General features: G+C 31.5%; 9 protein-coding genes and 1 non-coding gene across 10 annotated transcripts; 8 read left to right on the top strand and 2 right to left on the bottom strand. All coding sequences in view use genetic code 12, as the record gives it.

Annotated features, from left to right (window-relative positions):
* Positions 1 to 139: 139 nt before the first annotated feature.
* On the top strand, positions 140 to 3,721 carry SMC3 (cohesin subunit; the record flags this gene model as incomplete). The annotated part of the gene is made up of 1 exon (XM_002548206.1): positions 140 to 3,721. One exon carries the CDS (start codon positions 140 to 142, stop codon positions 3,719 to 3,721), a length of 3,582 nt encoding a protein of 1,193 aa, XP_002548252.1.
* Positions 3,722 to 5,812: 2,091 nt separating this feature from the next.
* On the top strand, positions 5,813 to 5,920 carry CTRG_06436. The gene has a single exon. It is a non-coding gene; the product is annotated as a tRNA-Ile (tRNA).
* A 273-nt stretch (positions 5,921 to 6,193) lies between these two features.
* On the top strand, positions 6,194 to 7,912 carry CTRG_02548 (dolichol kinase; the record flags this gene model as incomplete). Its single annotated transcript, XM_002548205.1, has 1 exon — positions 6,194 to 7,912. The coding sequence occupies one exon, from the start codon at positions 6,194 to 6,196 to the stop codon at positions 7,910 to 7,912; it is 1,719 nt and encodes a 572-aa protein (XP_002548251.1).
* Positions 7,913 to 8,268: 356 nt separating this feature from the next.
* SLD1 (Sld1p) lies at positions 8,269 to 9,993 on the top strand (the record flags this gene model as incomplete). The annotated part of the gene is made up of 1 exon (XM_002548204.1): positions 8,269 to 9,993. One exon carries the CDS (start codon positions 8,269 to 8,271, stop codon positions 9,991 to 9,993), a length of 1,725 nt encoding a protein of 574 aa, XP_002548250.1.
* A 57-nt stretch (positions 9,994 to 10,050) lies between these two features.
* Positions 10,051 to 10,752, bottom strand: CTRG_02546 (uncharacterized protein; the record flags this gene model as incomplete). The annotated part of the gene is made up of 1 exon (XM_002548203.1): positions 10,051 to 10,752. One exon carries the CDS (start codon positions 10,750 to 10,752, stop codon positions 10,051 to 10,053), a length of 702 nt encoding a protein of 233 aa, XP_002548249.1.
* A 172-nt stretch (positions 10,753 to 10,924) lies between these two features.
* Positions 10,925 to 11,623, bottom strand: CTRG_02545 (uncharacterized protein; the record flags this gene model as incomplete). Its single annotated transcript, XM_002548202.1, has 1 exon — positions 10,925 to 11,623. The coding sequence occupies one exon, from the start codon at positions 11,621 to 11,623 to the stop codon at positions 10,925 to 10,927; it is 699 nt and encodes a 232-aa protein (XP_002548248.1).
* Positions 11,624 to 15,239: 3,616 nt separating this feature from the next.
* Positions 15,240 to 18,821, top strand: ZCF1 (Zcf1p; the record flags this gene model as incomplete). The annotated part of the gene is made up of 1 exon (XM_002548201.1): positions 15,240 to 18,821. The coding sequence occupies one exon, from the start codon at positions 15,240 to 15,242 to the stop codon at positions 18,819 to 18,821; it is 3,582 nt and encodes a 1,193-aa protein (XP_002548247.1).
* A 2,141-nt stretch (positions 18,822 to 20,962) lies between these two features.
* On the top strand, positions 20,963 to 21,670 carry CTRG_02543 (protein SNO4; the record flags this gene model as incomplete). The annotated part of the gene is made up of 1 exon (XM_002548200.1): positions 20,963 to 21,670. The coding sequence occupies one exon, from the start codon at positions 20,963 to 20,965 to the stop codon at positions 21,668 to 21,670; it is 708 nt and encodes a 235-aa protein (XP_002548246.1).
* A 326-nt stretch (positions 21,671 to 21,996) lies between these two features.
* On the top strand, positions 21,997 to 23,412 carry HBR3 (rRNA-binding endoribonuclease; the record flags this gene model as incomplete). Its single annotated transcript, XM_002548199.1, has 1 exon — positions 21,997 to 23,412. The coding sequence occupies one exon, from the start codon at positions 21,997 to 21,999 to the stop codon at positions 23,410 to 23,412; it is 1,416 nt and encodes a 471-aa protein (XP_002548245.1).
* A 371-nt stretch (positions 23,413 to 23,783) lies between these two features.
* On the top strand, positions 23,784 to 25,901 carry IRS4 (Irs4p; the record flags this gene model as incomplete). The annotated part of the gene is made up of 1 exon (XM_002548198.1): positions 23,784 to 25,901. One exon carries the CDS (start codon positions 23,784 to 23,786, stop codon positions 25,899 to 25,901), a length of 2,118 nt encoding a protein of 705 aa, XP_002548244.1.
* Between the last annotated feature and the right edge of the window lie 88 nt (positions 25,902 to 25,989).

Genomic DNA, 25,989 nt, shown 5'->3' with positions numbered 1-25,989 from the left:
TCCTGCAATTTTATTTTCTCTTTCTTTTTTTTTGGTGGTAAAACACGTCCTCTTCACAACAAAATTTTGAAAACCATTCAAAACCTTTTTCCTCTTTTTCAATCTTTGCAACACCACCAACAACGATAATAACACATCAATGCATATTAAGAAAATCATAATACAAGGGTTTAAAACCTACAAAAATGTCACTACAATTGATCTTCTATCACCACATTGTAATGTGGTTGTTGGGCGTAATGGATCAGGTAAATCAAATTTTTTTGCTGCCATTAGATTTGTATTAAGTGATGCTTACACTCACATGTCAAGAGAAGAAAGACAAGGATTAATTCATGAAGGTTCAGGTACGGTTATGTCAGCTTATGTTGAAATTATATTTGATAACTCAGATGGAAGATTTCCAATCAATAAAAATGAAATTAGTATTAGAAGAACAATTGGTTTGAAAAAAGATGATTATTCGTTAGATGGGAAATCAGCTACTAGATCAGATATTATGAATTTATTAGAAAGTGCTGGATTTTCAAGATCAAATCCTTATTATATTGTACCTCAAGGAAGAATCACAAGTTTAACTAACTCTAAAGATCACGAAAGATTAAATTTATTAAAAGAAGTTAGTGGGGCAAATGTTTTTGAAAATAAATTGAAAGAATCCATGAAAGAAATGAATCAATCCAATTTAAAACGTGCTAGAATCGATGAAACGTTAATTAGTATTGAAGAAAGATTAAAAGATTTACAAATTGAGAGTACTGATTTGAAGAATTTTCAAAAATTGGATAAACAGAAAAAGATTTTGGAGTTTAATATTTTTGATCGTGAATACAATGAATTGAATGTGTCCTTGGAAGAATTGGAAGAAAGACAACAAGCAATGAAGGATGAAACTAAACAAGATTTAATCGATTTGGAAAAAAGAGAAAAATTATGTGTTGAATTGCAAGATTCAATCAAAGAATTGAAAATTTCCTTGAAAATCTTGTCATTAGAAAAAGAACAACTGGATTTAGATTGTGATCAATTATTAAAACTTATAACAGATAAAGAAATCAAATTAAATGAATTCAGATCCACTAATGAATCATCTAAAGAACAAAATAGTTACCTTAATGAACAAATAAATCACTTACAGTTGGAGATTCAAAAACTTAAACAAGAGATTTCTAAAAGCAAACCGGAAATGGTTGAATTACAACAACAAGAGTCACAGTTGAAACAACAATTGCTTGAAACATCTTCCAAACAAAGAGCATTATACTCCAAAAGCAATAGATTCCAACAGTTTGATACAAAAAAGAGTCGTGATGATTGGTTAAATGAGGAGATTTCCAAATTAAAGAAACAATTGACTTTGAAGGATCAAGATATTCGCCATGTTTCTAGTGAAATCAAAAGCAGAGAAAGTGCTATTGCTGAATTGTCTGAATCCATTGACAAATTGAATGAATCATTGATTGATAAAGAACATATACAGACCTTAGCTGAATTGAAGACAAGTATAGCAGATTACAAATCACAGATCAACCAACTAACGGATGAAAGAAAATCCTTATGGCGTGATGAAATCAGATTGAAAAGTGTTTATGATTCCTTGACGAATGATTTGACCAATGCTACTAATTTAGTGAATCAAACTATGGATAGAGCCCAAGCTCAAGGTATTGCTGCTGTTAAGCAAATTGCTATTCGTTTGGGATTGAATGATCAAGTTTATGGTACTGTAGCTGAGTTGTTTCATGTCAATGAGAAGTACAAGACTGCTGCTGAAGTTATTGCAGGTAATTCGTTATTCCACATTGTAGTCGATACTGATGCCACAGCTGCGACTATAATGGATGAGTTGGTAAGAAACAAAGCAGGTAGAGTTACATTTATTCCTTTGAACCGAATTGATTCTCTACACATTGATTATCCTGATTCACAAGAAAACCAATGTATTCCATTGATTAGTAAATTGAAATATAATGAAACAGTTCATAAAGCCATGAATCAAATATTTGGTAAAGCTCTTGTGGTGAATGAATTACAAAGAGGTGGTGAATTATCTAGAAAGTTTAGATTGAGTTGTATTACTTTGGATGGTGATAGAGTTGATACTAAAGGGGTATTATCTGGTGGTTATCGTGATTATAAGAATTCTCGAATTGATGCATTGAAGGTACAAACCAAGAAGAGAAGAGAATTGGAAAAGACTCAAAATGAAATGACCAGAGTTGTTAATGAAATTGAAACTACAAATTCACAATTGACCAAGTTGAACAATGAATTACAATTGAATATTAGAGATTTGGATAGAATTTCTGAATCCAAAGAGCCTATAAAGATTGAGTTATCACAAGTAACAAATAAGAAATTTAATTTAGATCAAGAATTATCATCCTTAAGATTCAACCTTGATAGTTTACAAAACACCAAGAACTCGATAAATATCAATTTGAAACAACATGAAACAGAATTGAATAGTGTATTTACGCAGGTATTGACACAAGAAGAACAAGACGAATTGAATAGCTTGAATCAAGAAATAGCTAGATTAGAAGGAGAATTGGATCAAGTGGTTACAAGGTCATCTGAGTTGGATACAAAAGTATCACAACTTGAGAGTGAGTTAATTAACAACTACCAACCTAAATTGAATAAGTATAGACAAGACCAAGCTAGATTGGGCAATAAGCTGGAGATCAATTTAGAATTTGAGAATTTACAACAAGAATTGGAAAGTTTACAAATGCAATTGGATACTGCACAATCACGAAACACCCAAGCCGGAGATAATTATAATAGAGTCAATCAAGAATTGAGTAAATGTGAAGACGAATTGAAGAAAGCAAATGCTCAACAACTTAAAATCATAAAGAATATTGAAAAATTCCTGAAACAATCTAATATTTTGTCCAATCAAAAGGAGATTAAGAAACAAATGAAAGATGAGGCTAATCAAAAGATCAGAGATTTGGGTGTGTTACCAGAAGAAGCATTTCAAAGTGATAAATATGATAAGTTTACATCGAATGAATTGATTAGCAAACTTAATACAGTGAACCAAGGTTTAACTAAATATTCCCATATCAACAAGAAGGCCATGGAACAGTTTAATGTGTTCAACAAACAGCGTGATGATTTAGTTGCAAGAAGAGTTGATCTAGATAACTCCCGTGAATCAATTGAAGATTTGATCTCAAATTTGCAACAGCAAAAGAATGATGCTATCAAGAAGTCATTCCAACAGGTTGCCAAAGCTTTCCATGAAGTATTTGAAAAATTAGTTCCCCGTGGTACAGGTAGATTGATTATGCAGAAGAAAGATGAAAATAATGATAGTGATGATATAGATAATTATTCAGGTGTGGCAATTTCAGTTTCATTCAACTCCAAGAATGATGAGCAACAAAGAATTGAACAATTATCTGGAGGTCAAAAATCGTTATGTGCAATTGCGTTGATTTTTGCTATTCAAAATTGTGATCCGGCACCATTTTATTTATTTGATGAAATTGATTCTAATTTGGATACACAATATCGTACAAGTGTTGCTAATTTGATAAAGAGTTTATCTAGCGAAGCTCAATTTATTTGTACTACATTCAGACCGGAATTGTTGCAGTTAGCAGCCGATAAATTCTATGGAGTTACATTTAGCAATAAAGTGAGTTCAATTAGTGAAATCAATAAAGAGGAAGCAATGTCCTTTGTTGAAGGTCAACAAAACAGATAAATAAGGTTGACGTGTCTGAATTATTATTATTACTATTGTGTTTGATTTATTTGTAGATTTTGTTTTATTATTTATCATATAGTTATTTAAAATCCGATTAGAATTAAAGTTAATATGAAGGAGGCTCAAAGAACAACATCCTTGTATTGATAATTTTTCCATAAAAAGCAATGTAACCTCAATGATAAATATCGAATCAAAGAGGGTATGATGTTTTGTTTATGTTCTTATAACCTTAAAATATTAATTTAAAAAGTAGGCTATGGTGGAAGAATATCAGTAATGTGTTGAGTTGCGAAGACTACTGGATCATGATTATCAAACAGAGGCGTGGGTTATATAATATGTAAGAAGAGATAAATCAAGATTAAATGGGTTTATTGATTGCATATCTTAGATAAATTTAGAAATGATGTACAAAACAAGGGCTGTTTCTATATCTAAGCCATCTTGGTACGGTCATGAATAATCATACAAATACTCGATTGATTTGTTATTTTGACCGTGATGATGCTGTTAATACCGGTGGTGGTGGTGGTGGTAGATGACAGTTGGCGGCGCAGCACAGTGCATGAGATGTTGGCAAGTGGTACAAATAAGATAGTATTACATTACCCAATTAAATAACGGTTTTCAAGGGGAGAAGAAGAATTAGTTTTCTTTCCTGATCTGAATCTTGGTTATATGATCAAATGGGGGGAGGAGGAGTGAAGAAGAAGAGGACATCTACCTTTAATGATGTTGTTCATGGATTGTACACGTGACTTAACTAGTGATGACGTTGTTGTTGTTAACACCTTGTTGAGTTGTTTCTCTAAGCCTCCTCTAAAAGCAAAGAATTTTTTTCTTTTTTCATAACAAACAAAAAATTCAATTCAGGTCCTCGCGGGCGGTAACTCAAGCGGTACAGTATAAATACCACGACGTTTGTGCTATTTCAAGTTAAATTTAATTCCCCTTCAAAAAAAAAACATATTCATATAAATTTCTTTCTTCTTTTTTTTTATAATTCCTGTTTCTTTCTAGAGATATTTTATATTATCCTTTTTCATATTATACCCTTAAACCCTTAATTTATTCAACAAATGGTATGTGTTCTTTTCCCCCTTGTCAATTGTTTTTCATGAAGATGGTTGAATTTTTTTTTGTTGTTGTCGTTGTTGGAACCGCCGTGGACCAAGTTCAATCATGTGGGTTTTATTTTTACTAGATCTTTTCCAGATGATATTACATTCCCTTAATACTCCCTCTCCCACTTGCCCTCCCGCAATTGCTTGACATGCACATTCTTGATTTCTATCCTATGATTTGTTTTTCATGGTTCGTTCATGACACATCTTAAAAGCTTTACCTATTCATGTTAAACGAGAAACAAACAAAACTTGTACTAACCATTTCTATTTTTAGTCTTATTATCAACAAGGTCCTCCTCCTCCACAAGGTGGTTATTATCAACAAGGTCCACCACAACAACAATATTATCAACAACCACAACCAATGTATGTTCAACAACAACCTCAGAAAAGTAGTGGTGGATGTTGTTCTGCTTTCTGTGGTACTTGTTGTGCTATCTTATGTTGTTGTTGTGCTGAAGATATGGCTGATGCTATGTGTTAATGTCTATAAACAATGTCAAATATTAATAAGTCAGATTAATGGTCCTTGACTTGGTGTATTGTAATGAATTTGTTAGAGTTTCATTAATGAAAACACACACATACATATATTAGTGATGTATTTTACCAATGTATTAGTTTGTATCCTTCCTTCTTCTCCATCACATCAATCATTTTTAAATAAACGAGTTAATTTAGTATAAATTGATAGCACATTACACATGTGGTTTACTGTAGAATGCCCACGGCATGTAGTACTAAATAGAACATTAGTGATAAAAACTACACATCTCTCTCAAAACAATCACCTATTAATAAATATGTATAACCTTTTGATTAATATCTCAAATGAAAACACATCAGTCTATCCAAATAATGGTGTGAAATTCCATGTGTGTACCATTTGATTAGACGATTATAAAGATATACTACCTCATAGGTTCCTAATTAACTGGACAAGAGATGTCACGAAAGAGTTCGCCTGGCGCAGTTGGTAGCGCTTCGTGCTTATAGATTTGAAAACTATGCGAAATGCACAGTCGTTGAGACGCGACGGTCGTGGGTTCGATCCCCTCGGTGAACACTCTTTCTACTTTTATTTTTTTTGCTTCTTTCTCTTGAATACAAGAGGCTTAGTCTAAAGAAGATTGAATTTCACACCAGTTCGCTTAATAACTCCTTTGTTTGTAATTTTTTTTTTTATCTAAGCGTTTTTAGTAGATGGCGGGAGAAAGAGGAAGCAAAAAATAAAAAAGTGTGAACAAAGAGTTGAAAAAAAAAAAAAAAACTGACTAAAAGAGATTAACAGAAGTTGTTGACATTAGCCAAATACAATTACATATACTTTTAGGGAAAGATGGCACCAAGAAGAAAGAAGGTAGATTCTGCTAAGAAAGATCCAAGTTCCAGATCAACAGCAGCTATTTTTCAAGATTTAGATAAATTAGATGAAATTGAACAAGAATATTCTAAACCTAAAGTTGAAAATAAAAATGAACCAATTGAACCTGAAGGAAGTGCTGAAGAAGATATAGCAAATGCAGCTTTTCCTTTCAATTATATTTATAGAGTTCAGGATTTCTTGAATGCAAACATGACTGTTATTCATGGTGTTCAAGTATTAGTTTGTGGTTATTTCATTCAAATGGTATATTTGGAAAGAGAAAAATTACTTGGTAAAGATAATATGTTAATTTTATCAATGGTTTTCTTTAATTGGGTTGGTATTGCAATTTGTGTGATTTTAGGTATAATTAAGGGGAAAGATGAAAGTAAAAAAATTCCAGATTTTAATTATATTCATAGTTTGCTTTTACCTGCATTATTAAACCTTTTACATTACGATCCAAATTGGCTTTTAATTAACCTTGCATTTAATTACTTTACTATTGATTCAATGAATATGTTTTTCAATATGTTTTCATGTGTTGGTTTTTATGAAATTTATAAAAATGATGAAATTATTCTGGTTTCAACAGTTGAATTTACTCAATTTGCATTCATATTTTTCGTTTTGAGATATGCTTTGAATTATATCAATACCGATGAAAATACTTCAGTAACTAGTTTGAAGCCCCTGGAAGTTCATTTTATCACTATTTTATTGGTCAATATCTTGTTCAATAGACAACTCGTCAGTGGTGTTCTTCCATTGACTATATTCCAGAAATTGATCATCAGTGTTGTTATTGCCAGTTTTTTCACTTTCCCTGTTGTCACTGTTATCCCAGGTATTCTTAGTATTTTGATTTTTGGTGGTATTTTCTATGGTTTTACCATCTATCAATTAACTCCAGTATTAAAGGATAATGCCGTCAACTGGTTGATTAACTATGTTACTAAAGACGAAGACAGGGTTTATATATTAACTGTATGGACAGCTATAACAGCAGTTGTTATTCCAATTGCCTTTTGGTTTGCTCATCATTTCCCACTCAACACAAGAAGAAAATTTTGGCATGCACTTGTTGTTGTGGTTTTATGTTTCACACCAAAGATTTTATTTGATCAAGTGGAATTCACATTGATTAGTTTATTAGGAACCATAATTGTTTTTGTTATTATTGAAGCATTAAGATATAATAAAATTTCATTCTTGGGTGAGTTCTTACATGATACATTACAAAAATTCCAAGATGCTAAAGATATTGAAGGTCCTTTGAATTTGTCCTATATTTATTTATTGGCCGGAGCAACTATTCCAATTGTTTATGATTATTTGACCAATAAAGAAAAAGTATCTATTATTAGATATAGTGGATTGATTGCTTTAGGAGTAGGTGATTCCTTAGCTTCAATAATTGGAAAGAGATTTGGTACCATTAAATGGAAAGGAGGTGATAAGACAGTTCAAGGTACTGTTGCATTTATTATCAGTGTTTTTGGATGTTTCTTTGGTATTAACTATTTATTGAAACAAAAGGAAAACTACATTCCTGTTGGAAATTGGGAGAATCTTTTTGTTACTGTACTCTTAGCTGGATTATTGGAAGGTACCAGTGATATTAATGATAATTATCTCATACCGATTTTCATGCCAATTTCTTATGAAATTTTAAACAAATTCTACAATTAAGTATATATTTAAGGAACCGCTGTATAAGTTGTATATTGTTATATAAAATGACATTGTTATCCATGACGTTATTAATGATATTTTGATAAGCCTTCATGTCACGTGCACGGAACAACAAAACCGACAAGAAATATAATCATACTATGTGCACAAACGCGCGCGTTGCGTACATGCGTCGTTCCCGCTACCCGTACTGCCTCCTGGCGTGGCCTTAGGCAAAAAAGAAAAAAAAATAAAAGAACCAAAAAAAATCGAATGAGATTTCATCCATTACTAAACGAGTTGGAATTTCTTCCTGAGCTGTCATCTTTTTCACTACATTTCATTCGGTTTTAGCTTCTTTAGTTTCTTTAGTTATGGAGGCGGAGAAAAGACCTAGAAAGATACTTTCAAGAAGTCAAATTATTGATTTAATATCTGAAGGAAAAGTTATTGTCATTTATGAGAATAGTGTATTAAATTTAACTCCTTGGATTAAAAGACACCCTGGTGGAGAATTAGCAGTTCATCATATGGTTGGTAGAGATGCCACTGATGAAATGAATGCTTATCACAGTGATGAATCTATTGGCATTTTTAAAAGATATAAAATAGGAGAACTTGAGTCTAAATCTTGGGAGAATTTATTACCTCCTATTCAAGGAGGTATTTATTCAAAAGGAAATTATAATTCAAGCAGAAGTAAATTAGAATCTAAATTAGATAAAGATAGTTCTAATTCAAATTCAGAAACTGAAAATTTTTCAGATAGTTCTATTAGTGATGTGGAAATTAGTACCAAGGAAAATAAAGGAGTTGGATATACTCCTTTAGTTAAACCAGTTGTTCCTCAAAATCAAATGGTTACTAAAGAAAACAAAGAGATATTATTCCCTATTATTACAGAAGATATTAAAAAGAAAGTCATAAGAGATCCGAAAATATTAATGAATAATTATGATAATGAGTTGAGTCAAAATGATGTCATGCAACTTCCTTCTTTAGATTATAAAACCCAAAGATTATTAAGAGACAAATATGTTGCATTACATGAAGATATTATTCGTATGGGATTATATGATTGTAATTATTGGGATTATGTTCGAGAAGTTGTTAAAATCGGTTCACTTTTCCTTTATTCTTTGTCATTTTTGAAATTAAATCATTTGTTTCTTAGTGCACTTTTCATGGGAATGGCATGGCATCAAGGTACTTTTATTGCCCATGATGCAGGTCATGTTTCTATAACTCATAATTATCAACTTGATAATCTATTTGGAATGTTAATTGCTGATTTTTTTGGTGGATTAAGTTTAGGATGGTGGAAAAGAAATCATAATGTTCATCATTTGATAACTAATGATCCGGTTCATGATCCAGATATTCAACATTTACCATTTTTTGCAGTTAGTGTGAGATTATTTCAAAATGTTTATTCTACTTATTATGAAAGAATTTTACCGTTTGATAAATTTGCTCAATTTTTAATTCCATTTCAACAATATTTATATTATCCAATTTTATGTTTTGGTAGATTTAACTTGTATAGATTATCGTGGACTCATTTGATCAAAGGTGAAGGTCCACGTCATGGTAAAGCAGCTTGGTTTAGATATTTTGAACTTGTTGGATTGAGTTTTTTCTTTTATTGGTTTTTCTATGTATTGGTGTTTAAAACTATCGAAGGAGGTTGGAATAGATTCAATTATGTTATGATTAGTCATATTGCAACCATGTTGGTTCATGTTCAAATTACATTATCACATTTTGCCATGTCAACTTCAGATTTAGGAGTTAGTGAATCATTCCCATCAAGACAACTTCGAACTACAATGGATGTTGATTGTCCAAAATGGTTAGATTTCCTTCATGGTGGATTACAATTTCAAGCTATTCATCATTTATTTCCAAGATTACCACGTCATAATTTAAGAACTGCACAACCTTTTGTTATTAAATTTTGTGAAGATGTTGGATTAAGTTATTCTATTTATGGATTTGGGGAAGGTAATGATATTATTATTGGGAAATTGGCAGATATTGGTAAACAATGTTCAATTATATTAGACGCTACAAAACAATACGACGGAGATTTGGTTTAGACAAACATATAGAGGTTTGGTTCTTTTTATATATATATATACATATATTTAAAATATTTATGATTTCATTACATTATGATCTATGAATCCTTTTTCATTTAGATATTTTATAAACTCTAGTACTTTTTCATTTTCATTAACTTCTTGATCTCTAGTTATTAGATGTTTAAATAAAACCAGTTTTTTAACCAGAGTATTTTCAGTTCTATTAGCATATAATTTAGGTATTAAAACAGGTATACCATTAACAAATTTTCTATAATGAGTAAGTTCATTAAATGATAAAGTTATTGGATTTTCATTCTTTGGATCTTCATGTAGATTCTTACATTTATTACCAAATTTACATTTTTTATTCATCTGATAAAATCGACAAATATTTTTTGATTTTTTAGATGATTGTTGTGAAGATTCATCTTGTTGTTTCCTCTTTTGTTGTTGTTGTTGTTGTTTTTTAGATTCTAACTCTTGTTTCTTACGTTCAATGTTTTTATTAGTTGGCCAATTTTTCTTTCTTTCTTCTATCCATTTAGCTATATCTTCTTCTGTTTGTAATGTTATTGAAGTCCCTGGGATACATATTGGACCATTTGATTTTGCTTGTAATTCTTCTTCCTCCTCTTCCTCATCATCATCTACATCTACCTTCTCCACTACAACTTGATTTGAGGGTGTTATTTCTGATTTAGTTTCTGGTTGATTATGTGCTTCATTTGGGAGATGAGTTGGTAGATCAAATAAAAACAGATTTGTGGACATGACTTTTGTTGATGATGATAATGATAATGATTGGAAGGAAATAAAAAGTGAAGAGCAAAAAAAAAAAAAAAAAAAATTATCAATCTCATCAATTATCAATCAGCGAGCATGTCAAGTAACACTCACACACATAAATGTCCTATATTAATGGTAGGTAAACATCTAGGAATATTTAAATTATAAAACTACATGGTTCATTGATAAAGTCATCTCTAACAAGATTCTTAACATCTAAACGTTGTTCAATTTCAAAACTATCATTTACAAATTTTAAATCTTGTAAATCTGGAGCCAGTAATTTATCAGATAATTTTCTACTTCTATTATTAATTAAAACATTTGGATTGTTTGCTTTATCTAATAAATCATCCTTATTAATTTCAAATATATGGCTATGAGTAGAAGGAGTAGCAACTGGAACATTAACATTTTTCATAAATTTAAATCCATACTCTTCCTCTTTTTCTTCTTGGTCTTTACTATCAATAAAAATTTCTTCATAATTATCAGAAACTTTATCTAAGACATTCATTGGGGCGATAACACTACCTGAATAGTTTATATATTCAAAACCTGATCCATCATCATCATCATCGTCATCATCATCAATAATAGCACTTTCATCATGGAAATAATACGTAAATTGATTCAAAATAGCAGGTGGTAAAACCCCAATTTTAATAGGTTTATTGAAATAAGGTTCAATTGAATCTTTTCTAATTGATTTATACGGAGAATTCAATAAAGGAGCATTTTTTAAATTTGGATTATTGGTAATGATTGGTAAATCTGGTGATAAGATTGAAAAATTCTTAGTATTTGCTGGTTTAATAGTTGTTAAATCTGAATTATAATAAGGTTCTCTGGTCATAGAATTGATCACTAGCTAGCGGGAAAAAAAAGTAAAAAGAAGAAGACAACAAGAAGAAGACCAAATTTATAAAATAGCAAAAAAGGTTTTTTAAAACCTCGAGTGATATACGTGTACTGAATGTTTTGATTTCTTATCTTTAAATCAACAAATGGCTGAAAAAAAAAAAAAAAATTAAAAGATAAGGATATTTGGTTTACACACTACCGATCACGTGGCACCAAAAGGAGAGGGGGGGGGGGCACCATGAAGTGAATACAATGTTTCAAAACAATACATTTGAACATTCGTAATTGACTGTATGTCTCATATATGTCAGTGATTTCTAAGACGACATGACCCAGTTATTGTTTCTTCTTTGCATATCTATAATGGAGTGATTGTTAATTTAATGAAATTGCTCTTATTAACATCCATTGTTCTGATTGGCCATGTGGGGGGACACAAGGCTCATTTAAATCTCCTCATACGATAACATCATACATGAATATTACAAGTAACATATCTTATTTAGTGGATATTAATTAAATTGTAAAATAATTTTAAGATAAATAAGATCAGTTTATCAGACAGTCAATTTAATTTAACACCAGTGCCGGATTTTCAAAAATGGAATTCCACCTGAATTATCCACGGATTTAGTACCTGTTATAGTACTAATACTTGCATAGAGCATATACGCTTACATTAACTGCAATGCATCACAATGCAGAGTTTTCGCCCTGTTACATATCTGTACCGCCCACCTACACACACACACACACACATGAAGATAATCATTAATAAATGACTAAAGAATAGAGGATTCTGAAAAATATCCTTAAATGGTTTGCATTCGAGTATAACTTCTTCTAGTCTCAATGTATACAAGTTTTTTGTCCTAGAATTATTTTCTTCCATGATTGGCTATGGGTGTGAGGAAATGAAGTATAGTCACGGTCAATGCAAGTAACTGAAACACTACTTTTTTTTTACAGTACAGGATACATCAAACATGAAACATACAGAGTTTTCCTTGGTGTACTTTTTTTTTATGTTTATATTATACTTCTCCTTTTTCGCTTACTATTCAAAAGCCTCTACGTATTCCAAAAAACCAAAGTGAACATACAGCATTGATATGAATGGATTTGACCAGCCGGAATTATGCAACCACCTCAGACAATGTCTAGGAAATTACTTTCCAATTTTGATACGCCTGTGTTAGTCTAGTTGCAAAAATATAATATAATGTTTAACAGGAGCGTTGAGCCAATTAAAATACTTACATTCCGGTGGAAAACAAACAACCCTTTCACGAAAAAAAAAAAAAACAACATAGAAACATCGGTTATGAGTTCAAGACGAAAATGAAATACAGGCGTTTGTACATAGACTATGGAAGTGTTCTTTCAAAAAAGAAATGAGAAGCAAACAATCACAAAAAATGTTAAAAGAAAAAGAACCCATTAAATTGACAAGATCTCCCGAGCAATTAATTTATTTCGATTGCTTTCAATTTCAGATAATTAGACTTGATATCAGGGTGTATCTCCTGGTGATTGCCACTTTGAACGAGAATTTATCGAAACTTGAATCAAATGAATCAATAAATTCTTGTTAGTAGTTCACACCCCCTAATGTATTGTATTATGCTTATCATTCGCATAACATTAAACTTGGCTTACAGTAGAAATATGAAGTTATCTGAGTATCTGTAATGGAATTCAGGTGTAGTGTAAATCAAAATGGAGAATTTGCAACGAGACTGTAGTGTTGCAACGGGTAACTCTAAAATACATACCATCCCCCCTTTTTCGTTTTACCCATTTGCCACAAGATCTAGTATTTTGTTTTTCTTTATCCTTTCTTTTTCGTTTAGTTCAAAAAAAAAAAAGTTTAGTGGTGATACAAGCCACGAATTAAACTGCCAAGTGGATTATTATTACCTTTTAAGGTATTTTAAGATTCAAATGGGTAGATAATCAACACTGTCAATAGTAAAATGATCATGTCAACCATACTGTAAGACACATGATAATAGTAAACAGAATCCATGGCTTTTTATTATTCCCGAAACGAGATAATGAATGTATTGATGCTTAATTGTAGAGACCAGATTTCCATACCATTGAATTGTTCAAATATAGGTTCACCTACCTTTGTGATCGATGTCATATTTCCTTTGCCCACCTTTGAGATGGCGGTGATAATTTGAATAAAGGTTAAACTTTGATTTGGGAACTAAAAAAAAGGGGGGGGGTTGCAACAATTCAGGTACGGGAAAAATAATAATTCAATAAATAATAATAATTGCAACAAAGGATTTTACTGCAAAAAAAAAAAAAAAAAGAATAAATACACTCATTAGCGTTTTGCTAAATCAGTGTTACCAGTATACTTCTATTTAAATCAACCTCAAGATGAATTACATCACCACACAATAACAAACACTTATAAAGTATAATGTACAGTGACTAAAACAAAAAGTTATCATTCTTCTGTATATTGAATTATTTTAGTCTGCTCGTAACCTAATAGGGCCTTTTCTTTTTCTTTTTTTTTTGCATTGACCCCTTCAAAAAGAACAACTATAATTGCGGATTTTAATTTACACAATGTAGTGTGAGACTGACATGGTGGTTCTCTATTATTTCCACGGAAATATTCAAACCTAGATCCGATTTGAGGGCATCTCAATTTACATTCGGTTTCTATGTTTGCTTTTTGGTTTAACCGTTACCGCTAGTGACGGCTGTATTTTCTGTTACGCAAAACGAAACTAAATAGAAGAGGGAGATGAAACTAAAAACCAACTAAACAAAAAAATGCACTAAAGTGAACGAAGAAGCAGTATTACACAATGCATCTTATATGGGGTGAATAGTTTTTCTTTTTAGTTCAAATTTTCAAGTTTTTTTTTTAGTATTGCTCTATTGCAGAATCACACAGAAATGGGGAAAGAGGCATAATCTAGTTTTCAAAATTATATAATACCATCCAAATAATCAGATTATTTGATCTATGAATGGTTTTTTTTTCATGACCTCAATTCATGTGGAAAATTACTTGATACTTCTCGTATCTGATTATTTTACATACTTGGATCAACTGATAATTCAACTCATATTGGTTTATACTTACGGTATGTATACTTCTACACAAACAAACTATGGCACGGACGGAATTCCACTGCATGAGATGTTTACATCCAGAACAACAACAACAAACAGCATTGGAATAAAAAGGTGTTTGAATTTTATTTTTTTTTTTTCATTTTTTTTTCCCATCAATTTCATCAATGTCAAAGCCAAATTTTTTTTCCGTTCTTTTTCCACATTTTTTTTCTTTCTTTATTAAAAAGAGTGTTTTCAATTTTTAATTAAAGAGTTATTCTTTAATTGTTCATTCATTCAATTGAATCGAGAGAGTGTGGTGGAAGTCAAAACGGTAACGTCTTTTGCAAGAACGTTGAGTGGATTCTGTTTTTTTTTTCTTAATATAATTTTTTTTTCTTCTGTTTTGCCCGCTCTACTTTGTGTGCCATCTTTAAATCTACTTCAGTTATAACAAGTGAACAACTTGAATTCTAACACTTGTTTGTTTCTAGGTTGTTAAATTTGTTTGGTAAGTAATCATGAGTACTGATTTGCTGCCAATATCTTGTGTTTCGTGTAGGAGAAGGAAAATTAAATGCAACAAGAAAAAGCCCTGCGACCAATGCACCAAAAGACAATTAATTTGTGAATTTCCTCCTACTTTTAGAAATATAAAGATCCTGGAAGATGAATTCAAATCACAGCCACAAGATTCAAAGAAGTTAGTCCCTGATGGACCCATAAGATTACCAGAAGATTCAACAACTGCTCCAACTAGTGTGACGAATTCCGTTCTATCGTCTGGCAGAAATAAATCTTCATCAGAAGGAACTGAATCAAGACCTTTAAGTTCAGAGAATAATTCAATTTCAGATTCTCATTCTCCTGAAAAAGTTCATATGGCATTAAGCAGTGGTATAGATTCAAGATCAGATTCTTCAAGTTCAACTGCAAATCCCTTGAGATTGTTTTCATTTGATAACCATAATAGTCATCATAATCATCAACCTCATTCTCAACATCATCAACAACAACAACAAGAACAACATCAACATCATCATCATAGCCACAACCTTCATCAGCCACAAGCACAGCCACAAGCACCATCACTACAACAACAACAGTCGCCACCACATCTACAAGACCAATCACAACAACAATCACAACAACAATCACAAGAACCACATCATCAACACGGAAGGCCCAAGTATGACACAATACAGTATCTTGAACTACAAGAGAAATATGAAATGATGAGGGCAGCCAATTCCCAATTATTAAATGATAATAGAAATTTAACTCAAAGGGTAAAAGAGCTATTACAAAATTCTAATGTATTGTCATCTGAAAGGGGTGGAAATATCAGCCCTGACTTAGTTGACAGTAGTACAAGCACTAGTCTTGGTTCCAAAAGAGAAAATGATTCAATATCTGATGATTTCCCAAATAAAAGAGAAAGAGTTGGTGTATTTGGACACACTAAAGAAAGTTTCCCTAAAGATTCTGCTAGTAATAACTTGGGAATTTATTCTACCAATAAACGACCATCACAAGATGATATACATGAAGATGATGAGTATAGAAATAATGAAGAAATAATTAAAGAAATTTCTAGCACTTCTGCTGGAAGTACTACTAGTAGTGAAGAAGTTAGTCATCGAGTTCCATCAGAATCCCAGTTCTTATCAAGTGATTCTAGAATATCACCACCAAGTTCAAGAAGACCATTAAAGGGTACTAGAGGTATACTTCATTCTGATCACAATAGAAGAAATCCACACCCACAAATGACAAGTAATCGAATTGTTAATGATTGGGAAAGAGATATTGTTAGTCTTCAAGATCAAGAATTACTTAGATCAAATATTCTAGTTGAAAATAGTTTCAAAAAGAAAAAATTACCTATACTACCTTCATACTTATTAAAATATGATGATCCAAATTTGAGTTCTGATTCAGATACTTATGCTGATGTATTTAAATTAAACTTTAAAGTTATTATGAGATTGGTACAAGAATTTTTTGAAAAAAGTCCGTATTATAGAACTTTCATTCCTTGTGTGCATGTTTTAGAGTTTTTGAAAAAATATGAATCTATTACTGACAGAGATTGGAATAATGATGATGATTTATTATTAGTTTATATGATTTTATGTTTATCAATTCAAAGATTAAGTCCAAAAGATTACGTTGATTTGAATTTATTACCTGATGCATCAGTTAATACTTGTACAAAATACAGAAAGTATCTTACACGTCATGTTATCTATAAAAACTTTGAAAAATTAAGAGAGAATTTAGTACATGAATCATTACAAACTATCCGTGCTTATATCTTATGTGTTGAATGGTTATTTATGGATCAAAAATATGAAGATTGTTGGTCAATGATGTTTCACGCATGTTCTGTCTCTTATTCCATTGGATTACATATCGTAGGTCAGTACAAGACAGACGAAGCAAAATCTAATAAAAATATATATGCGTTAGCTAGTAACACCGAAGATTCCGATAATAGTGATAAAAAATCCCCAGATATATTTGATGGTGATATTAGTATTGAAAATGACGATAATGCCGATGTGTCAAGATTTCGTCTTTGGTATGCTTTGAAATATTATACATCCATTATATGTGCAATTTTTGGAAGACCAAATCCAATATCCGTGCAAGTTTGCATGAATAATAATGATAATGGAGCTATTGTTCCAAATAAGAAGCTTCATATTTTGCTCAAGATCGGATCAGGAGAACTGTTGAGATTATCCAATTTAATGTTGATTGAGAATTACATGATTAATATAACATTTGATGATTTGATGAAATTGGCTGCAAAATTTACGAAAGAAATTGAATTATTAGAAAAAGCATGTAAATGGTTTGATGATAATACTGATGAGACTGCACTGGATTTAAGTAGTAGTCCCTCAGATGCAGATAACAGTAATACTAATAATAGTAACAATTCTATCAATAGTTTTATGAATCGATTGGGTTATGATGATTTTGCTAAACATCCTTTAGCTCCTACACAATTGGATGTACTTTCAGATACAATCATACTTTATATTAATAATGCTAAATTGTTTGAACCATTTATTAAGAAATTTGAAAACAATAAGGATTATAATATAATTGTTGCTAGTCAGATTAACTCGTTGACCAAGTTCTTAGAATTATCTACATTGTTTGTTGAAAGGTTTATCAAGAATTATCTTGAGAAGCATTTATATCGCAATTCCAGCAATGGGAATACATCATCTTCATCAGATGAAGAAAGAGCAAAGAATGATCAATCTATTTTGCATAGATCACAAACCAATACCACTACTAACTATGGCCCTGTTAAAATAGGAAGGTTGCTTAAGACATACTATCCATTTTTGAATTCATTAGTATGTCAAGGTATAATTGTAATATTTACATTGTTGCATTCAAAATCAAAAGAATTTGTTAAAAATGACGAATCTACATTATTGAATAATTCCTTCTTGAAAACAGTTGAGGATAATTTGAACAAGTTCTTGAATTTTGAATCTAGAATGTCAACGAAATTTATTACAACTTCAAGAATGTGGTCTTCTAATATGGTCTATATAATCAATCGAGTTTTAAATTTAATTAAACTCATATATGAAAAACAAGAACAAATTGTTCCAGACAAGGACCACCCTCTTCCCCAACATCTATACAACCAACAACAACAACAACAACCACTAGATCAACAACTTCATCATAATCATAATCATCATCATCATCACAATCATAATTATAATCATAATCAACAACAACTTCATCATAATCGTCAACAGCAAGCACAGGAACATCAGCAAGAACAATCTCTTAAAGACACAGGTAATAAAACTAATCCCCAAGAACAACAAGGGCAAGAACACAATGATTTCCCAATAACCACATCAAGAGGAAACCTTTCTTATTTGTTAAATCCAAATCCATTTGGAGATCCATCACAATTTGAATATTTGAATGGATTCCATTTGAATGATCCTTATTGGTTATCTGTTCCAGATGATTTGCCTTATTATTTGGGATCACAAATTGAAATGGATCAATTTAAGAATAATCAAAGTAAAACTTCTGATTCCTATCAACAAGAATAGTTTATTATACATATAAATATATAAACATTTTACAGTTTACAGTCTAATATTAAATCTATGATATTACATCATATTTATAAAAGAAAGTCACGAGACCCGTAGGAATAAAGCCGCCTGTACCTTTCTTCTAACCGCTATCCTCCTGAATCGGCAATAATTATTGCGTGAGGGGAAGGTTTTTCTCGCCCGCCCTCCCGCCAGTCGGTTTCTTCTCTGCCCGCGTTGCTCGAGGCTAATTTTTCTTGCCGCGAAGTTTGGCACCGCAGCAGCCAAGGTTACTGCGGATTACGTAATGCATGCACACAACATATTTTTCTCTCTCTTTTTTTTGTCTGTCACACTAATGGACTGGTAACCACCGGCGGAGAGTTTAAAGATTATCAACAAAAATTTTTTTTTTTTTTTTTTATACTTTTAATAATTTTTCGGATTTCCTTTCCTTTTCTTCTTTTGCTATTAGTAATTCAAATTTCATTTATACCTATAAAGGATTTACTTATTATCCAATTAAAAGATCAACATATAATCACCACCGTCATCATCATCACCATCATGTCTTCGTTTAAGAAATTCACCGACTTTTTATTCTCAAAGCAATCAATTAAATACATGTGCACAACCCATTTCTGGGGTCCGGTGTCAAATTTTGGTATTCCAATTGCAGCTCTTTTAGATTTGAAGAAAGATCCTGATTTAATTAGTGGGCCAATGACAGGTTCATTAGTACTTTATTCTTTAGTATTTATGAGATATTCTATGGCTGTTACTCCTAAAAATTATTTATTATTTGGATGTCATTTTGTTAATGAAATAGCACAATTGGGTCAAGGTTTTAGATGGTTGAATTATCATTATAGAAATGAAGATAAAAAGAAAATAGAGCCAGCTGCTTCAACTACAAACAATTAATCATTGGATAATGTGTATTGTTTATGAAAAGAGTGTATTTTTAATGGTTTACTATTTATTAATTATTATTGAATAAGTGGCTAACTTAATGCAATTAGGCAAAGAAAATAATAATAATCAAAAAAAAAAAAAGAAAATAAATTGCAAGACATCCGAGGTTTGGTTAGTATCCAATTGAAGAATAAGGATGTAAATAGATTTTATTTCCATTGTCAAATATATTTAATGTATACTAGTAGTCAAGGGTTGGCTTTCTTATTTTATTTTATTTTATTTATTTATATACAGCATAGCAACAAATTTGCGATGGATCAAATCTGTTTTGAACCAAATAGCCATTAGCATTTTGTCGATGTGACAAATGCAATCGATGCCATTGGAAGACTTGTAGTTGTTGTATTTTTGTTACTGGATTTGGTTTTATGATACTTTTTCTTTAAGCGATTATAGTGCTGTGTGGAATTTGACACGGCTTGATCTTTGTACTATCATTCAAATTGTTATAACATGTAAATTAATTGGACAACTTGCTATTATAATACAACTGAGAACGATTTAAACTCCAGATGTCTTGTTGAATCAATGAACTTATGTAGGTGGGGAAATAAATTGGTAGATCTTCAATTCAACACGAAACGAAGCTGGTCTACTTCGATGGCCCCAACCATTCAATTAATTTATCTGCCCAACATAAACCATGAATTGTGATTATATAGATATGTAATTACTGAAATTGATACCATGACTGTGCTATTAACCTATCAATATTCTCTTTGATGGGTGTACTGAATTGTTCAAAAAAAATGAAATGGCACCCAACTGTCCAGAAATCAATGAAATTTTTATCATAGAATAACAGTCCATAGAACATTCCATAGTCATTATTTCAATTAACTAAAGTCTAATTATCATCATTAGTCAGCTATATAATCCATAAGTAAGTTCCTCTACAAAAGAACTCAAATCCCAAACAAGGTCAACATCGGCCGAGATTTGCAAAAGGATTTCGGACTTTTTGTACTTTGATAAATCAATCTGGCCGAGAGCAATCAAAATTCACCTCCTTTTCTTTTAATATTTCAAGAACAATACACTTCTAGAATACATATGACACAGTTATCCCTTAGAAGACTATAAATATAAATTGAACTTTACTTCTTGTATATTTTTTTCTCCTTTTTCTTGATATTATATCAATTCATTAAATTATTACATATTATTATTACAACAATATGGTCAAAGTTTTACTTGCTCTTACTTCTGCTAACCCAGTCTTTTATGCTGATGGAAAAAGAACTGGTGTTTTTGTCGTTGAGGCATTGCACCCATTTGAAGTTTACAAGAAGAAAGGATATGAAATTCAATTTGTTTCTGAAACTGGTACCTTTGGATATGATGAACATAGTACTTCTGAAGATTTCTTGACTGGAGAAGATAAAGACATTTTTGAAGATCAAAATTCAGACTATAATGTTCATTTGAAAAATATCAAGAAAGCTTCAGATGTATCTTCAAAAGATTATGATATTTTCTTTGGTAGTGCTGGACACGGAACATTATTTGATTATCCAAAGGCTAAAAATTTACAAAAATTAGCTGCTGAAATTTATGATAAAGGTGGTGTTGTATCAGCAGTTTGTCATGGACCTGCAATTTTTGAAAATTTAATTGATCCAAAAACAAACGAACCTTTAATTAAAGGTAAGAAAATCACTGGTTTCACTGATGTTGGTGAAGATATGTTAGGAGTGACTGATATCATGAAGAAGGATAATTTGTTGACTATTAAACAAGTTGCTGAAAAAGAAGGGGCTACTTATATTGAACCAGAGGGTCCTTGGGATAATTTCACAGTTACTGATGGTAAGATCGTCACTGGTGTGAACCCACAATCGGCAGCTAAAACCGCTGAAGAGTCAATTGCTGCTTTGTCTGCTTAAGTAGCTTCTGTAATATTGATATAGATAATAAACATCTAGATATTTCTGTTTTCATTAGTAGTTAGAACTTTAATACAATATAAAACTGCCGAGAACTCCATTATTGTTATGTCTGGTTAATATTTAAGAGCGGTATAGATAAAACATAAGCAACTGTGTTTGTCGCTAATAGAAGTAGTTTTCGTTAATAGTAACTGAAATCCGATAGAACAATGCGTGTGTAAACCAATAATTTACAACTCATCCCAATATGAAGAAGAAAAAAAAATTTATCATCTTCAGTACAAATCATTTTAAATCACCATCAGTACAATAGGGGAACAACCATGTCGGAGACAAAGAATATTCAATCCTTGGTATTAGATGCTGGTCCATTGATCACTCAACCAGCTACCACTTTACAACAATATGCCACTGAATATTATACCACACCAGGGGTACATAGTGAATTAAAAGATGAATATGCTAGACAACAATTAGCAATCTGGGGAGATAATTTAAAGATAAAACAACCTAAACCTGAATATATTGAGAAGACTATAAAGTTTGCTAAATTAACTGGTGATTATTCTGTTTTATCAGTTAATGATTTACATATTATTGCATTAGCTTATGAATTAGAAGTATTGAATAATGGTGAATCAAATTTAAGAAAATTTCCCGGTGAAGTATTAGAAAGTCAAAAACAAGAAAATCAAGGTGAAAACTCTACTAGTAATATTGGTGAAGATAATGATGGGTTTATTGTTGCTACTAAGAGAAGAGGTGGAAGAAGACAAAGAGAAAAGGAAAGATTAAGAAAGAAAGGTTTGTTACCAACTTTTACTCCTCAACCAAAACAAGAACAACCAAAGGAAGAACCAAAGGAAGAACCAAAGGAAGAACCAAAGGAAGAATCAAAGGAAGAATCAAAGGAAGTAGAATCCATTCAAGAAGAATCAAGTCCAGAAGTAACATCTCAAGAAGAACCTGTACAAGAAACACCCAAGGAAACAACTGAAGAATTAACTGAAGAATTTGATGAAGAAGATGATGATGGAGAATGGATCACCCCAGATAATTTACAAGAAGAAATTTTAAAGGATAAAAATGAACAAGTTCAAGATTCAGCAATTTCAGGACCAGTTATTAAAGTTGCATTAGCCACTGGTGATTTTGCATGTCAAAATGTAGCTATGCAACTTGGTATTAAATTATTAAATGCCATGTCAGGTAAACAAATCACAAGAGTACGTAATTATATGTACAGATGTCACGCATGTTTCAGATTAACACCAATGAGTAAAGATGGTAAACCAAAACATTTCTGTCCTAAATGTGGTGGTAATACATTATTAAGATGTGCTGTTTCAATTGATAATAAAACAGGTAAAATCACTCCACATTTAAAACAAAATTTCAATTGGATTAGACGTGGTGAAAGATTTTCATTACCTTCTCCATTAAGTAAAAATCAACAAAAATTACAAGGTAATGGTGGATTTCAACATAATGTACAAAATCGTCATAAATCATTACAAAATCCATTATTATTAAGAGAAGATCAAAAGGAATATCAACAAGCTATCAAGAATGATGAATGGGAAAGAAGACAACAAGATAAAATGTTACAAGATTGGATTGGTGGTGGTAGTGCCGATAATTATGTTTCTCCATTTGGTGATACTAACACTCTTAGAAATTCTGGTGTTAAGGTTGGACGTGGTAGATATGCCAATTCCTCCAAAAAGAAGAGAAAGTAGATGTTTTATGTAGCTTTCATTGGTAGTATCCTCTTAATTCGATAGATCGGTTATCAAACTCGTTCGTTTGGCATCATCTCTCATGACGGGCGAGGTATACGACTCATCGGCGCCTCCCCTCTGGCACCGCTCCTCGACCCAGCCACCGTGCTGAGAAACAACACAAAAAATTAACCCGGGCGTAGTTTTTCCAACCAAACGAGAACAAGCAACAAACTCACGTAAAGAGAAAAAAAATTGATCCCAAGATTAAAAATACACAATACGTCATAACTGATTGCTGTTGTTGTTGGATTATCACCGTGGACACATCCTCCTTTCCACTCCTCCACCCTTCTTCATCCATAGTTCAAAGACTTGAATACTTTTAGATGTCAGGCAATACTGCTGCCAATGCCGCTGCGCTAGCAGCGTTTAATGCTATCGGTAAAAAGAAGAATGAATCTACAACAACAATTAATAAACCATATGGACTTGAAAATCATTCGTCATATTCAATATCAAGTACTAATTCAAAGTCAATACGTAATCCAGTACCTACTCATCCAATCACAAAATCAAATACTGCTAATAAGTTTTCACAACTAAGGAAAGTAGATACATCAATGAGTTCATCCATATCAGCCGCAGCATCGGCAAGTGCTTCTGCCTCTGCTTCTGCTTCTGCTTCGGCATCTACATCGAGTTCTAGTGGCGGTTGTACTACTCCATCCTTACAAACATCTGTTTACATTTCAAGATCTCCAGTTAGTCCCATGACTACAAGAAGACAATCAACTACATCAACCTTGAAAGAATCACCTAATACTAATCATCATCAGCATCAGCTTTCGACGTTACCAAGTAGTAATTCCAAAACCTCAAGTAATCTGACACATACGCCTAAAGAAATGATTGAGAATGTAAAACAATCAATTGAATTAAAAGCAATTCCAAATAATGCCCTGTCAAAACGTATATCTACAGACTATTCGCCACAAGAAATGATTAAAAATTTACGACAGTCAATTAATTCAAAAGCTAAAACTTCCCCTGTTTTACAACCTTCTGAAAAAGGACAATCAATGTTGAATGAAATGAGAGATCGTCTTGATAATACAAGAAAAATAGCTTCTAGTAGCATGGGGAATTTAGCACTTTCTCCTGGATTAGAAGTAAGTAGAAGTCAAAATAGTGGTAATTATGGTTATTTTTACAATGATGATGAAGATGACGATGAATATTTGTTGGATCAAAATTCATTTGCTTCTTTTGATTCTAATTTTGATGGTAGAGAAGCACCACATGGTATTAGTATCGATATAACACATCATGACGATGATGATGAGGAAGATAATGATCAAGAACTGGAATTTGTAGAAGGAAGACTGGAGTATGATGAAGATGACGAAGACGAGGATTGTTCTGATGAAGGAACAGATAAGATTCAAGATGTTAAAAGTAATACTGATAAAGTATCAATATCAAGTCGATTAAGAAGAAAACCTCCTCCTGGAGAGGAATTTAAAATGTATCTTAATGATAAGTCAAGAGAAACTGTTTCAAGTGGTTCATATTCATTAAACCCTACTGATCTTTATTCATTAACTGATGATCAAGAACTGCAAGAAATGTTACCTATTGTTTCTATCCCTAGTGATTCAAATAAAACTTTCCCACAATTCCCAGATATTAAACACCATCACCACCATCATCACCATTATCCTCATAATCCATTATTCAAAATAAAAAGAAATTCATTCAGATTAAGTAGTGATTCATATGCTGGAACTATGGATCTGAGTTTTAATGGTAATAATGATGAGTATGAAGGAGGAGTAATGGCAGTGGAAGATCCATCAAGTAATGGACCACTGAGATCATCAACTCCATTGATTGGACAACAACAAACTGTGCAATTTAGAAGTACCATGAGAAAAACTAAACGAAAAGATAAGAAATTTATGTTTGATGAATTAAAACCATGGAAAAATCATAATGAATTGAATTATTTAACTGATCAAGAAAAGAAAAGATATGAAGGTGTTTGGGTTAGTAATAAAGGAAATTATATGAAAAATGTTATGATTAAACTAAATGGAGTTAATTATGATACATCGAAAGAAATTCAACAGCAACAACAAGTACAGGAGATTGGTACTTTAGAACATTCAAGAACAGCAGCTAAATTATCAGCAATACCAATTGGAGATAATCATAATAGTTTACATAATTTAGATTCAGTTGAAATTGAACAATTAATATGTGGATCAGTAGTTAAAAGAATTTGGAAAAGAAGTAGATTGCCAAATGATATATTGGAACAAATTTGGAATTTAGTTGATTTTAGAAGAGATGGTACATTAAATAGAAATGAATTTCTTGTTGGTATGTGGTTAGTTGATCAATGTCTATATGGTAGAAAATTACCTAAACAGGTTGATAAAGCAGTTTGGGATAGTTTAGGAGGAATTGGTGTCAATGTTAATGTGATTAAAAAGAAGAAGTAAAACACTAAAAATAGATTACATATATAATATATAAATAAGATAAATATTTATTCCAATGATTAATACAAATACATAATAATAGTAATAA

Source organism: Candida tropicalis, assembly GCF_000006335.3.
Source record: "Candida tropicalis MYA-3404 genomic scaffold supercont3.3, whole genome shotgun sequence".
In the NCBI taxonomy this organism is placed as follows: domain Eukaryota; kingdom Fungi; phylum Ascomycota; class Pichiomycetes; order Serinales; family Debaryomycetaceae; genus Candida; species Candida tropicalis.
The sequence above is the reverse complement of the archived record's forward strand: the minus strand, read 5'-3'. Positions and strand labels throughout refer to the sequence as shown.